Here is a 14,033-nt window from a genome sequence, read left to right on the forward strand (position 1 = left end):
CATTTCAGTAGGATTTGGATAACTTTGATCCAAAAAAACAGGATTATCCTGATCCCAACAGGGGGTAGGATTTCAAGGTGGATTTCAGGAAGAAAATGTAGTAAAACTTTAAAATTGATCAAATAATACATTTTTATCATTTAGTTTATATACACTTTTATTTATATTTTGCACTTGACTTGTTTAAGTGTTAGTGATAAAGTAAATAAAGTAGACATAGGCTACTAAATAAGCCTTTCAGTAAGGTAAAGTCAAAATGAAATGAAAATAAAAATGATCTTGTGAAAACAATGAAACCGTGAAACAATCCCCCAGATTTCAGATTTAAATAACAAACAAAAATAATATATTCAATTTTTCTGTCATCACTGTACATTCATTTTAAAGAAACAATCATCAGAGATGAAACTATCAAAAATAATGTCTAACAATTGCATCCCTGACTACACGTCCAGTCAGTCCCTCATTCTGACAGAACGCCAGAGGTTGGTCTGGTTCTTCCACAGGCTCCGGTGCATCATAAGCTTCATCACAGAGAGGGACATTGCGCCTGGTAGCGATGTTGTGCAGGACAATACACGCAAGTATGATGTTGCATGCTCCCTGTGGCTCCACTCGCAAGTATTTAAGGCATGCAAAGCGTCTCTTCAGAACTCCATTCAAACGCTCAATTGCACATCTCGTTTTGCAATGAGCAGTGTTGAAGCGTGCCTGCGCAGGTGTGGTTGCTGCAAGAAAAGGAGTCATCAGCCATGGTAGGAGTGGATAGGCACTGTCTCCTAATATTATGCCATCCGGTCGGTTGGTTTGGAGCTCTCTGTATAAAGCACTCTCTCTCAGGATAAGTGCATCATGAACAGACCCAGGCCACTTCACAACACAGTTTGTGATGATGAGGTCAGCGTCGCCCACAAGTTGGATGTTGATGCTGCGCCTCCCCTTTCGGTTGATGTACTCCCAATCCCTCTCATGAGGTGCTTGGATATGCACATGAGTGCAGTCAATAACCCCAATAGTATTGGGCATGTTCCCCAAAAGAAATAATTTGTGCTTGGTCTGGGCAATCTGGTCATCCTTTGGAAGGGAAACAAACTGATTGACCAGGCTGGCCAATGCAATGGACACAGCTTTCACTACATCACTCACAGTTGATTTGTCCACTCCTATATTGTCACCAACAACTTGGTAGAAAGTCCCAGATGCATAGAAGCGCAGACCAATGACGACCTGTTCTTCCACAGACAGACTGTGACTCCTTCGGGTTCTCCGTTGAAGCTTTGGCCTGACAAGGTCTGCAATGTACCTAATATCAGTATTCCCAAAGCGAAAGCGAGCATACAGTTCTTCATCGGTGTATTGCTCCAGTGGTTTTGCACGCTCAGCATATACCCTTTGACGGTATCCTCTTCCACCAAAATGGTGGTAGCGATGGACAATACCTGACATGTCAGTGCCTCTCTCTCTCTCTCTCTGAGAAAGGCTGAATATAAGATGGCTGTCAAAAACCCACCCACTCATTAGCTGATGTGCTTTGGCTTGTGTTCAATTAAATCAATCAAGCCCAAGGCCTTTAAATACTATGTTCACTACAACAGATGAGGTGGAACCATGGACTCAAAAGGACCTAATTTCACTGTTGCAGAAACCCATGCACTGCTGGAGGGTGTTAAGTGCCATTATGCCTCAATAGTAGGAAGCTCTGTTGCGAGTGGAATGTTGACTAATAAAAGGAACAAAGACATTTGGGTTGAAATCACCCAGAATGTCAATGCAATGGGGTCTGGCCAGAAGAGGACCTTGGAGCAGGTGAAATTCAGATGGAAGAATCTGAGGGCCAGAGCAACAAAGGACCTTGCTGAAGCAAAAAACACCCAAACGGGCAACAAATCCTTTAAGAAAGGTGAATACACAGATGTGGTTCTGGACATTATTGGAGGTGAGAACTCTAAAGCTCTGCACAGGATTCAAGGTGTTGTAGGGGATGGTGAGCCTACCATTGTAGAGGAAAGTGAGCCAGTTCCTCCAAATGCAGAGGAAACATTTATTCTGGATCTCAGCACTATTTCTGAAGAACAACCTGGATCCTCACTGGTAGAGCCAGCAGTCACAGGAGCTCAGAAAAGAGGCTTGAAGCGTCCTTTGCCAAATAATAATGATGATGCCTATGAATCACTTCTCAAACGAGAAACTGAAAGAGCAGAGGCACAGATACTCCTGGCAGAGGAACAAATCAAGCTGACCAAACTGCAGCAAACCAAAGTGAAACTTCAGATCCGCCTCCTAAAAGCAGGGCTTGAAAATGCTGGTCTCTCCTCAGATGAAGAAGAACCCTGAGATCATTCTTTATTTTGTAACTATTGGACATTTACCCTTTTTTAAAAATTATTATTTATTCAAGACGTTTTCAAAATATCCACAATGCATTTGTTAATGTATATTTGTTGTATTTGTTGTGGCTCAGATGAGGGGTCATAAAAGAAATTATGAATAGAAGTGGATATTTGTGATTTTTGTGTTTTGTCTCAAAATAAAAAACACTTACAGTGACCCCATGTTGGCTCTTCTACCTGTTTTTCTTTAGATAGCTGTAGCCCACATTGTGATATGTTGTCCCATTTAGAGCACTGGCAATCCGGATTTGGTAATCTTGAAAACTGTGAATCTGGATCAGGGTGATCCAATCCAATTTTGCTTTGAAAAACCGGCATAAAAGTAAGAAGGATTACCTGATCCCGGATAGCAAAAAATGGGATTTCCAAATCCGGATAATTTTTATCCGGATTAAATGTTTTGAACAACTGGCCCTTCAAGATTACCAAATCCGTAAAACAGGTGCTCTGAATTGGACTACAGTGTAACCTGCAACCTGCAACAACAGGTAGCGCAGGGTCACTTGAAGTGTCTTTATTTAACCCTCATGCCCTGTTAAAAAAGTTATATTGGTACTGTTAACTACAAGATTTGTATTTGAACTTTAAACTGCAATACAATTATGAAAGATCAATATTTTTCATTTTTTAACATCTTATTCATGAAGGGGTTCTTGTTTAATTTCGATCATGATTCAATAAGTCACAATTCAAAATTAACCCTTTAGATGCCAGTTTGATCATAAAACACTTACGCCATTTTGGAAAATACACTATAATTAAATATTCAAATTTAGTTTTTTTTACTTGGATAATTATTAATATCACCAGCTGACCCATCTGATTAATAAGTGAGAAGATTGATTTTGGTGCATTATTATTTTCTATATAATGTGACATTGAACAAAAAAGTTACATTGGTACTAGGGTTGTGAACGATAAACCGATGCGACCGGATATTCGGTTCAACAAGTGAGAGATACGGCTGCATCGCTAGCAGCCTCCTCAATCGATACAAATTATCAATAAATTCCTAGATGAATCGGTTATAGAGTCATGGATCGGGTATCGCGATACTTTGAAGCGGTTGGCGGCATTACACTAGCTCCTCTAAAACAAGGCGAGAGCTGAAGCTGCCCGCGAAACGCCGTAGCTGGCTAGCTTGTATGAGTTATAAACAAGGGACAACACAGAACATGGAGGAGGTGGAGGTGGAGAGGCGGGCGCAGCACAGGTAGGCGGCTGCGACGCTGCCGTGTGACCACAGGCACTCCACGACCGCACGTGAGAGACGGATGGCTTTGAATGTCAATCGCTTGTGTCTCAACTTGCGCCACAAGAGGCGTCCACGACACTGTCCTGTGACCGCCATCCAACCATTCAGCCAGACTTATTATTGGTCCATGTCTAAAAATAAATACATTGACATGTGATTTTGTTGTTCTGGCTGTTTTTTTTGCCAGTGCCATACAGCCACAATGCTTGGAGATATGTGGTATTTTACATATTTGAAAAGAAACTATTGTACTGTCACTTTCATAGAATCGGCTTCTTTATTTTATAAAATATCTACAACAAATATTAACCGTAGAATCAAATCGTATCGTTCTTACACTGTATGGAATCGACTTGAATCGGTCTGTAATAAAAGGATATCGTTTTTGAATCGAATCGTAACCTGTGTATCTAGATGCATATCGAATCGTTTATCACAGAGAGATGTGCAATTCTAATTGGTACTGATTTGGAACAAGATTTGTATTTATTTTTCAATTTTTTTTTCATAATTCATGAAGGGGTTCTCGTTTAATGTATATCAGGATTTAATATATCGCAATTGAAAATGAACCCTTTAGATACCAGTTTTGATCATAAACCACTTCCGCCTTTTTGAAAAGTACACTATTATTATTAATAACACCGGCTGACCCATCTGAGTAAAAAGTGAGAAGATTGATTTTGGTGCATTATTAGTTTTTGTATGTCAGATTGAATAAAAAAGTTACGTTGGTACTGTTAACTACAAGATTTGTATTTGAACTTTAAACTGCAATACAATTATGAAAGATCAATATTTTTCAAAAATGTTTTTTCATAATTTTATTCATTGATAATAAGTCACGATTTAATAAGTCACAATTCAAAATTAACCCTTTAGATGCCTGTTTTGATCATAAACCACTTCCGCCTTTTTGAAAAGTACACTATAATTCAATATTCTACAAACAAATTTAACTTTGATTATTATTAGTATCACCGGCTGAACCATTTGAATAAAAAGTGAGAAAATTGATTTTGGTGCATTAGGGAGACCGGGGATGGTTGTAACACTTTTTGTCTTAGCTCCTATAACTTTCACAGTGTTCATGGTAGGGCTCTCAAATTTAGACACAAAGTGCCCTCATTTGTCTACTACAAATAGAAATGCCTACAACTCCTCCAACTATATCATATAATAAAATATTTAATCTCAAATGCAAGGTGTGCTATTGTTACAACCTACCCCACTACCGGGGTAGGTTGTAACACGACCCAGGGTGAATTGTAACAATAAGGTTAAAGAATTAAAAACTGAGACCAAACCACAAAATATGCATCCATATAAATGTATTGTGCATGTGTTAACACTAAAACAGCTCCCAGTGGTTTACTAAGTGAATGGGTAAATGAAAAAACATTCTCAGTGGCATCAAAGAACATAAATAAAACATGCTACTCATGAGAAAAGAAAACTACAGTGGGGGTCAGAACAGCTCCCAAATTTACAAAGATAATTCAAGGAATCTCACAACCATGCACACAAATAATAAAACATGGATGTGAGTGTATCTGTCTAATCAGAGTCTGATTCGCAGTGATGACATATGTACGTGGGTTTACCTTGGGTGCAATTTTCGTGAGCCCATAGCTTGCAAGAAAAAACATTTGATCCACTTTTCTCTGGGTTTTGAATTGCTGAAGGGCTCCATGCACACAATGCAGACATTTTCCTCATCTGAGGTGTCCTCATCCTTGTCATTCTTCTTCTGGGTTCTCTTTTTGGCTGACTTTCTCTCCGTATTTTTTTTTTTTTGCATTGCCTCTTTCCGAACAGATCCATGTTCACTTTCTTCTTACATTTTCTGTTCTTTTCTTCAGAGAGGCCATCTACTTGTTCTTCAGCCGCATCTGTATCAGCCCACAACCTACAGAATAAATATAAAAAGATGTGAGTGTGAGTGTGTAGACTACATGCAGAAATAATAAAAGAGTGTACATGAATGTATAATTCACCTTATCCAGGTTATCGACTCCCCCTTTGTTCTTGTTGTAGTCAGTAATGATGAAAGGCTTTTGGCCAGCCTCATCACTCACTGCAGCCTCCCTGTGTTTTGTTGACAACAGCAGCACATTCTTTCTCTTCTTGGGCAGGTAGGAAACAAAAGTGTGCGTTCTAGTATGCGCAAAGCGGGAAGACCGAGGCTGCCTCTCTCCAATCTTCAGGAGCTGAAAGATTGTTTTTTTTTCAGATTGTGCCAACAATGGCAGTCTTATCTTTGAGCAATTCCACAGTCAGCTGGTAACTTGTGAAGAACTTATCACAGGTGACTGTGTGCCCCTGCAGTCCCTCCATCAGATGGAGGACCACCCTCTGGCCCTGCCCCACCTCTCAATCACTCGTATGGATCCATTTTCCAGGCGTATGAGGTCTTTGCGTCACCCTAAGGACCTTAACGAGGCGTTGTCACACGTGATGGATTAATTAGAAAAATAAATGCGACATTCATGGAAAGATAGCTAGTATAAATGTTGGTTGTTTGTTTCATACAGTGGCTCTGATACGCAATTGTACAAAGGAGCAGAATATCTGCTGCAGCACGATCACAAGCACCTAGGCCGCCATTGTTGTTGTTATGAGACGTCGCGGGGGAAGAAGTCAGGCTAGAGGGTCGAGAGGGGATGACATCATCGTATGCGTTTTTGCCGTCTACATGAAAACGAAGCTGAAACGGAGGGGCACCATTTTTCTTTTTCACTCCGGGACCTGGTTTCAATAAAGTGCGTAAAACGCCGGATCCGTGTGGACGGTCGGTCGGAACGCACAAGACTTCTGCCTTTACACACAAATTTTTTTTCCGTGTGAACAGGGCCTCAATGTCCTTCATCCGGGAAGTTGCAAATCGAGTTGGACCTGGCCGGGGGATTGCAGGAAGGACATAAGGCTGCATGATATCAGCAGTCTCAGACCATCAGATTTCCCCATCCTTGGACCACAAACCACTCTCCAGTCCATTGTCATCATCCGAGTCCGAACTGCCTGAACTTGATGGCAGCACCCAGGCTTCACTGGCAGTTTCAGTGTCATTGTCAGACTCAGTGGAGTCCATCTCCTCATCTGGGAAAAAGTAGTTGGGGCTGGAGTCACGGGAGGTCGGCCCCGGTGCTCTGGAGGAAGAAGCCTGGGAATCAGCCATGGATTCCCTTGGGTTGGGCCGACAGCCACGGATGTTGTCAGTGCTTAGCTGGGTGCAGGATTTGTCATAAAATCGATACTTGTCCGTGGCTGCCAGATAACAAATGTATTTTTCTGGTACTGGATGTATTCATACGCTTTAGAGCAGCCGCACCTGTATAAACAAAACTCCTGCCTTCTCAACCTTGTTTACATTATTGCACCATGCAATTCGCTGCACCAAAACTGTTCTGGGGCACTGGGGTCATATTGATAACTTCTGTGTGTGTGTGTGTGTGTGTGTGTGTGTGTGTGTGTGTGTTAAGGTGTGTGTCTGTGTGTGTGCGCAGGTGTGCGTGTGAGTGCGTGCGTGTGTATGAGAGGAGAGAAATAGGGGTACGGATTTGCAGCCCGTTTATCTGATTTCACATGCAAATAAGGTGCACACACTCACACACATGCAAACACAATCTTATTTGGTCATGAACATGAAGGCACCAGTCCCTACTATCAATATATGAACAAGTTTGCCTTTTTTTTAAAGATTTATGGTCACAGTGGCCTGCATTCCTGAATTTTGACAGAAATGATGAAAATGACTTGTTTTTCTTGTTTGTGTTCTGAGGCATGTTTGTTCCTCAGTGGAAACCCATATGAAATTCTTTAAACAACTAGATTTGAGTAAAAACACTAAATTTGAGGCCTTTCCTTCAAAATGAATGCAAAACATTCTACACATTAAACCATTTTTTAATGGTTTGCAGCCATGAATTACACAACGATGCCAATTTGTTGTAAAGGGTTACCATAGAGGTCAGTGGTGGAGGGGCTAAAATGGAGAAATTTTTTGATTGACTTAATTTTTACAAAAGTTTGCTGCAGAGCAATTAGAAATTTCAGGCAAAATACTTTTTTCACTTTAATTTAAAAGGGGGGGGGGGGGGGGGGGCGTTAACAGTACCAGTGTAACAAAAACATCTCACACAGTCAAAATTCAGTTGGATGTGGATGAAACTCAAACATATCAAAATTCATTCAAAAACACACTTCCGGACCTCATTTTTTATCGGTAAGGAACAATCACAGCCAAAGTTATCGCAATAAACGCACCCCTAACTACACAAATTTCCCTTAACAGTACCTAAGGGTAAAGAGTTGTCAAAACAATTTGTAATTTGTACAGTCTGACTCCTTCTCTGAACAACATCAGAAAAGAATACAATAAGAAGACTAAATATCCAGTACAACAACCAAATAGAAAATATAATTAAAAAAATAAATAAAAATAGAGGCCTTTATTTTATGTTTTATCGTGACTTTTGTGAAATTATGTTAAGTGGAAAAATACTTTTTTTTATCATACTGTATTGAAATGTGGCCTATGCTGTACTTAATTTATATCACTTTAACTTAAACATATCTTGTCCAAAATATAAATAAATATTCATATACTACATGATACCAAAGTATTATTTGACCAATTCAAAATTATATTACAATCTGTTCTTGAAAGTCACTCTGAATCCACCTTTCTGCTTGGATCAGGGTAATCCTGAATTTTAGGGTTAAAGTTATCACAATCCTACTAAAGGTTTGATCCAGATCAAACCAAGATTGGATTATGTGATCTAATCTGATTTCAAAATCTGTTTTTTGTTATGAAAAACCCATTTTCAAGATTTAATCCAATCCAATCGGATTACTTTTGAAAAACTTGGCCCAGGTTGTAGGAGTCATTCCAACAGTACTCTATGGCTACATCCGTAGTCTCTTTTTTGATATTTCCTTGCTGCTCTGTTGAACTAGAAGTCGTTCTGGTTCGCCACCGTCTCAGAGCTCTTATTGGTGCTCTGAGGAGATATGAGGAGGATATAGGAGAGCAAACACGCCCCATCATTGGATATCAGTTCTTGATTTGATGCTGCAGTTTCAAAGTTTTGTTTTTGTTTTATTTGTTTACTGATTCACTGTCAAGTCAAATGTCTGAACAAAACAACCACAAATAACTAATTTATTAGAAAGATATCCCTGTGATGTTATTAACTTTTATGACAGATATAATTAAAGTCAGAGAAAGTAGAATGTCTGTCAGCAAGAAAGAAGTTTTACATAATTTATCATAATTTCTATTCCTGAGTGTCAGATTGGATATCAATTACATCATTAACATTTCCCTATAATCATAATCTGTATTATTAGATGAATTCACAGTCAGTTTACAAAGCATCCTGGCTTTACAGAACGAGCCGCCGCTCTTGTGACGTATTAAATGAGTCGGAAATCTGATTAGCTCGAGCACATACAAACAACTACGAAAGGTGAACTTTTGCACTTCTTAACTTTTTGACTCGCAAGTGAATTTGCTGTGCATCATAAACATGTTGATGTGTTCAATGGATCTACACTTTGAGCTTGTAAAATCCGCCTCCGGCGTGTCGCCCTGGTAACACACACAGACTGCCAGAATGTGTAGAAGAGAGAAAGGTTCAAGAAGGCGTTTTCTTGTGTGCATGGGCTGACCTTGCCTAGTGGGAGTCTCTGTAGGCCACCTAGATGAGGACATTAACTGTGTCTGACTTTGCTCTCAACTCCTAATGCCCTAATGCTCAAAAGAGAGCAAATCACAAAAACCCTGCAGGTGGGAAGAAAACCTCTGCTGACACGGATATAGGAGAGCCAACAGAATAATAACAGGGAAGAGCACGAGGAGATAGGAGGATTGGTGTATTAGAAAACAAGATTTACCACCGTTAAACACACCACATCATTGTTGATTTTTTTCATACACACACAACCACAACAAATATCTAAATTAGGGCTGTCAAAATGAACACATTAACGCAGGATGATTAACTTATGGAATTGATGCATTCATTTTGTTTAACTCATTAGCGCTAATGGATCTCTGGATGAGAAGTTTGAGAATAAAAAACAAAGATGGAACAATCAATAAACAAGCAGCCTCACTAAGCTCTAGCTCAGGAACACTTAAGGTGGGCCAACTTTTAAGGTGGACCAGCTCTATTGTCCTTGAAATGACAAGCTACTCCTCTGAGTCTCTGAGCTTTTTTTTATCTTTAATATTTATTTTAACTGTGACTAACAGCTGGTTAAACAGTTCATTATTAAGTACTCATATCGGCACTCTGTATGGGCAAGTAAGTAAGTAGTTATACACGGTCTGAAAAAAGGTGGACACGGACTGAAATCTCTGTACCCTTTGTATCTCTGACTGCCTTTCCGATTATGACCTATCTGCATTAAAATGGAGTTTAAATCAGACAGTCCTGTGTAGGGGTGGGAATTGATAAGTTTTTATCAATATCAATGCCATTGTCGATTCTGCCTATCGATCCAATTCCTTATCAATTCTCTTACCGATTCCTGAGTAGTTCAATAAATACTTATATACACTATAATAGGGGATTTTAGCCCATAAATAAAAAATAAATAAAAAACGCACCTTGAATTTTTACACATTTTATTAACAAAAGCACTGCAAACCATTATAACGAAAGAAAAGCTCAACATAGAAAGTTGCACACACTTGTTTGGATTATGCTATTTGAAGCTTCTAGCTGCTTTTGTCTATGAAATATGGATATTCTTTTGGGTAGTGTCTATGGGTGTTATTTTTTTATTTTTGCCAGGAATGGTCCGTTCCTCTCCCTGCCCTAAATATGTGTGTATATAGTGAATTTCTTCTGTGCCATTTATGTATTTAACTTTCTCTATCACTACAGTAACTTTTTGACCGTCATTTTCTCTGATTTGAACTCCTCTGTGTCTCCCGTTTGGGCAAACACGGCCAAGCGTAAATCAGGCTTTCCTATTGGCTGTAAAAGCCAATACGGGAGCCAATACGAGCGTCCGATGAATAAACGTAACTCTATACGTCACTAGCAAGATGGCGGATGAAAATAATGATCGATATACATAACAAAACGGAGAAATGCGCCACGGAGACGAGGAGACATCTAGACACATCTTTACAACTTTACGCATTCGTTTTGTTGTCAGAAATAAATCGCTCACATGGGCAAGCAGGGTACTGTTGTTTAGCCCCGTTTCTCTAGTTTAAGAGGGAAAAAACGCATGTTTCTAGCGCAAACCAATACGGAGTTATGACGCTCTAAAGACAACATGATCTTTTTAGCAGCGTATACGCTACAATGGGTCTATGCCTCCACTGATTACACACGGCAGCATTTTCATCGCGTTTGGTGAAATGTAGCTAGACTTTCGATTGCTTCCTCCTCTCCATGATGCTGCCTTGTTGTTTATAGGTTGTCGGCGCGCGCAGGGTCGTCGCAGAGAGTGACGCAATGTACCGCGACGCAAAATTTCAAGTAAACCGGAAAACGTGATGCGGAATCGTTAAGAAGAATCGATAAAGTTGGAGGCGTAGGATTCCGATGGAATTGGTTAGTTGGAGCCGGTTCTGAGTAGGAACCGGTTCTCGATTCCCACCCCTAGTCCTGTGTGAGTGTCTGTTCCTGGTCCAGTCACACTACAATCAGATCCACTCAGAATGATTTTGGACCAGCACCTGCATCAGCCCGACCAGCAGCTTACCTTCCTGTCCACTGGTATGCAGCGCAGCGTCTGCAGGCTGAACAAGGCCGGTGGACTCACTCGCTAGTCAAGTCCAACATATGCATATAAGTTATTTTTTTGCAACGTGAGCCACAGATTGAGAGGTATGATGGAGATTGATGTGTCCACCTTGAAAAAGCATCCTGGATTAACTCCATTACAAATAGAATGAGACTGGGTGGTAATACACCATTGTTGCCATGTGCAGATTTTGGAGACAGAATCATTTTTAAACTTTGAACGTTATCTGGGGTTTTATCGACTCCAATCTAATCAAAAGTCTTCATGTCAATAGGCCTGTTATAGACTTAATCAACCAACGCTGATGGAACTTGTTTACTCTCTGTATGTGAACAGACAGCTTTATTTATGGGCACCTTTCTAGACACTCAAGGTTACCTTACAAAATAAAACAACAATAAAGCACTCAGTCCATCAAATAAAAGCAGTCATAAAGGCAGGGAAATAAAAATACTAAGAGCAGATAAATTAAACGGAGTAGGCCTGTCTAAAAAGGTGAGTTTTCAGGTGAGATTTGAAGGTAGTTATGGAAGTGGAGTGTTGGATGTAGTGAGGCAGAGAGTTCCAGAAGTGGGGGGCTGAGGAGCTAAAAGCTTTTGACCTCATGGTGACCAGACGGCAGGTTGGAGGATGAGCTGGATGGAGGAGGAGGACCTGAGTGGACGGGGGGAGTTTTGATGTGAAGAAGCTCTGTGAGGTACTGAGGGGCAAGATTATTGATGGCCTTGAAGGTTAAGAGGAGGATCTTATAGATGATGCGGTATTTGAAGGGGAGCCAGTGAAGTTGCTGTAGGACAGGTGATATGTGACTGCTGGAGGGGGTTCTGGTAATGATACAGGCGGCAGAATTCTGAAACAGTTGAAGTTTATGGATGAGTTTGTCAGGTAAGCCATAGAGGAGTGAGTTGCAATAGTCCAGACGGGATGTGACTGGGGTGTGAACAAGAATTTCAGCACTGTCGGTGGAGAGGGATGGACGCAAGCAGGAGATGTTACGTAAATGGAAATATGCTGACCGGTTGATGTTAATGATGTAGGACAGGAAAGATAGGGTGCTATCCAGGATGACAGTTGAGGGTTTACTGTTGAATGCCCACTTAACTACAGCACGTGTGAAAGTCAAAGCAGAAGTGGTGTGATTGAAATCAATGAAATTCAGATAGTTTGCCCTTGTTTGGATATTGACAGCAGAGAGATGAAAATCAGTGGTGAGTAAGAGCACATTCACACTGCACGTCTGTTGACAGATCTCATTCACTTTGCATGGGCTTGCGTTGTAAGGTTGCTCAAGTCTACTTTCCATGCATGGTAATTATGGTGATTAATACGATTTCTTGTTTAGTCTTTTGCCGTAATTTTAATTGCCATAATATGTTTGAACTATCAGGAGCCAATGGTCAGACCAGCTCTTAATGAGAAATTACAGAAAACAGCCCTATGATCAGATAAAGCAATTGGAGTCATCTCAGTGCTGCGAATATCACTGAAAAGGGTTTTGGATGCAAAGATATAGTCTATTCTTGAAAAGCTGTTATGCCGACCAGAAAAAAAGGAATATTCTCTCGAAGAGGGATTCATCATACGCCAAGTATCAATCACCCCATAATCAATAGAGCATTTCTGTAATGCAATAGATGCCAGTTGCTGGTCTCTGCTTGCTTTTACCCCTGTTCTATCAATATCATGAAGCCATACAGCATTGAAGTCACCCCCTATTAAGAGCTGGTATTCTGGAAAATCTATTAATGTGGAAGCGAGCGAATCATAGAAATGCTGGTCGAAGTGATTTGGGGCGTAAACACAAATCAAGGCAATTTTAATACCATTATAAATTATTTTACAAAAGGTAATTCGACCATCATCAGATCCACCTGTGCCCAGATTAGTGTACTTTAAGTTACATTTTGCAACTATAAAGACACCTTTGCTCTTCTTTGTGTAACAGGATGAGGCAATCACATGATAGTGCTTATTCTTAAATCTATGTACATCAACATCAAGAAAATGTGACTCTTGTATAAAGGCAAAGTGAATATGCTTCCTGAGTAGAAGCTTCAGAGTGCTTATACGCTTCTGAGGAGAATTAAGGCCTCGTGAATTCCATGACATAATATTGATATTATTCATATTTATTTAGGCATACAGATATAAAAGGGCCGAACAAGAAACAGTTTGGTAGGATCGATGGCCGCCCCCCCCCCCCCCCCCCCCCAACCACACACACACACACACACACACACACACACACACACACACACACACACACACACAGGTAGATAAGAAAAGGAAAGGGAAGAGAGAGAAAAAAAAAAAAGAAAAAAAAAAAGGGAAAAAACGCTCAAATTGACCATCAGAAGTCCTCTCCAAAGAAAAAGGGAGAAGACTGCCCACCCCCCCAAAAAATATACCAGTCATCATGGAGAAACAGTCGCAACCCCTCCACCCTCCATCAAAATAAAATAATGGTTGCCTTTAGACTATGGGTCAGTAAGCCGTGCATACTGGGTCAAACTAACAACATAAATTATCCTTGAGTCATTATATCTTAAATAACAAAGCTAAACAGGAAGGACTGCTGTCGGTTAGACGTAATCGTCCGAATAGGCTAATAAGAT

At 40.3% G+C, this 14,033-nt stretch overlaps 2 protein-coding genes across 2 annotated transcripts in view; both read right to left on the minus strand.

The window, feature by feature from the left end:
- The window catches only part of LOC311012482 (cadherin-18-like), a gene marked incomplete at its 5' end in the record, with an annotated part of 195,881 nt that overhangs the window by 129,555 nt on the left and 52,293 nt on the right, over positions 1-14,033 (minus strand). The window lies entirely within an intron of this gene.
- LOC311012802 (putative nuclease HARBI1) lies at positions 361-1,446 on the minus strand (the record flags this gene model as incomplete). Its single annotated transcript, XM_084008511.1, has 1 exon — positions 361-1,446. One exon carries the CDS (start codon positions 1,444-1,446, stop codon positions 412-414), a length of 1,035 nt encoding a protein of 344 aa, XP_083864637.1. The 3' UTR covers positions 361-411.

The sequence above is a fragment of the Eutrigla gurnardus genome (assembly GCF_963514095.1).
Source record: "Eutrigla gurnardus genome assembly, chromosome: 4".
Lineage (NCBI taxonomy): Eukaryota > Metazoa > Chordata > Actinopteri > Perciformes > Triglidae > Eutrigla > Eutrigla gurnardus.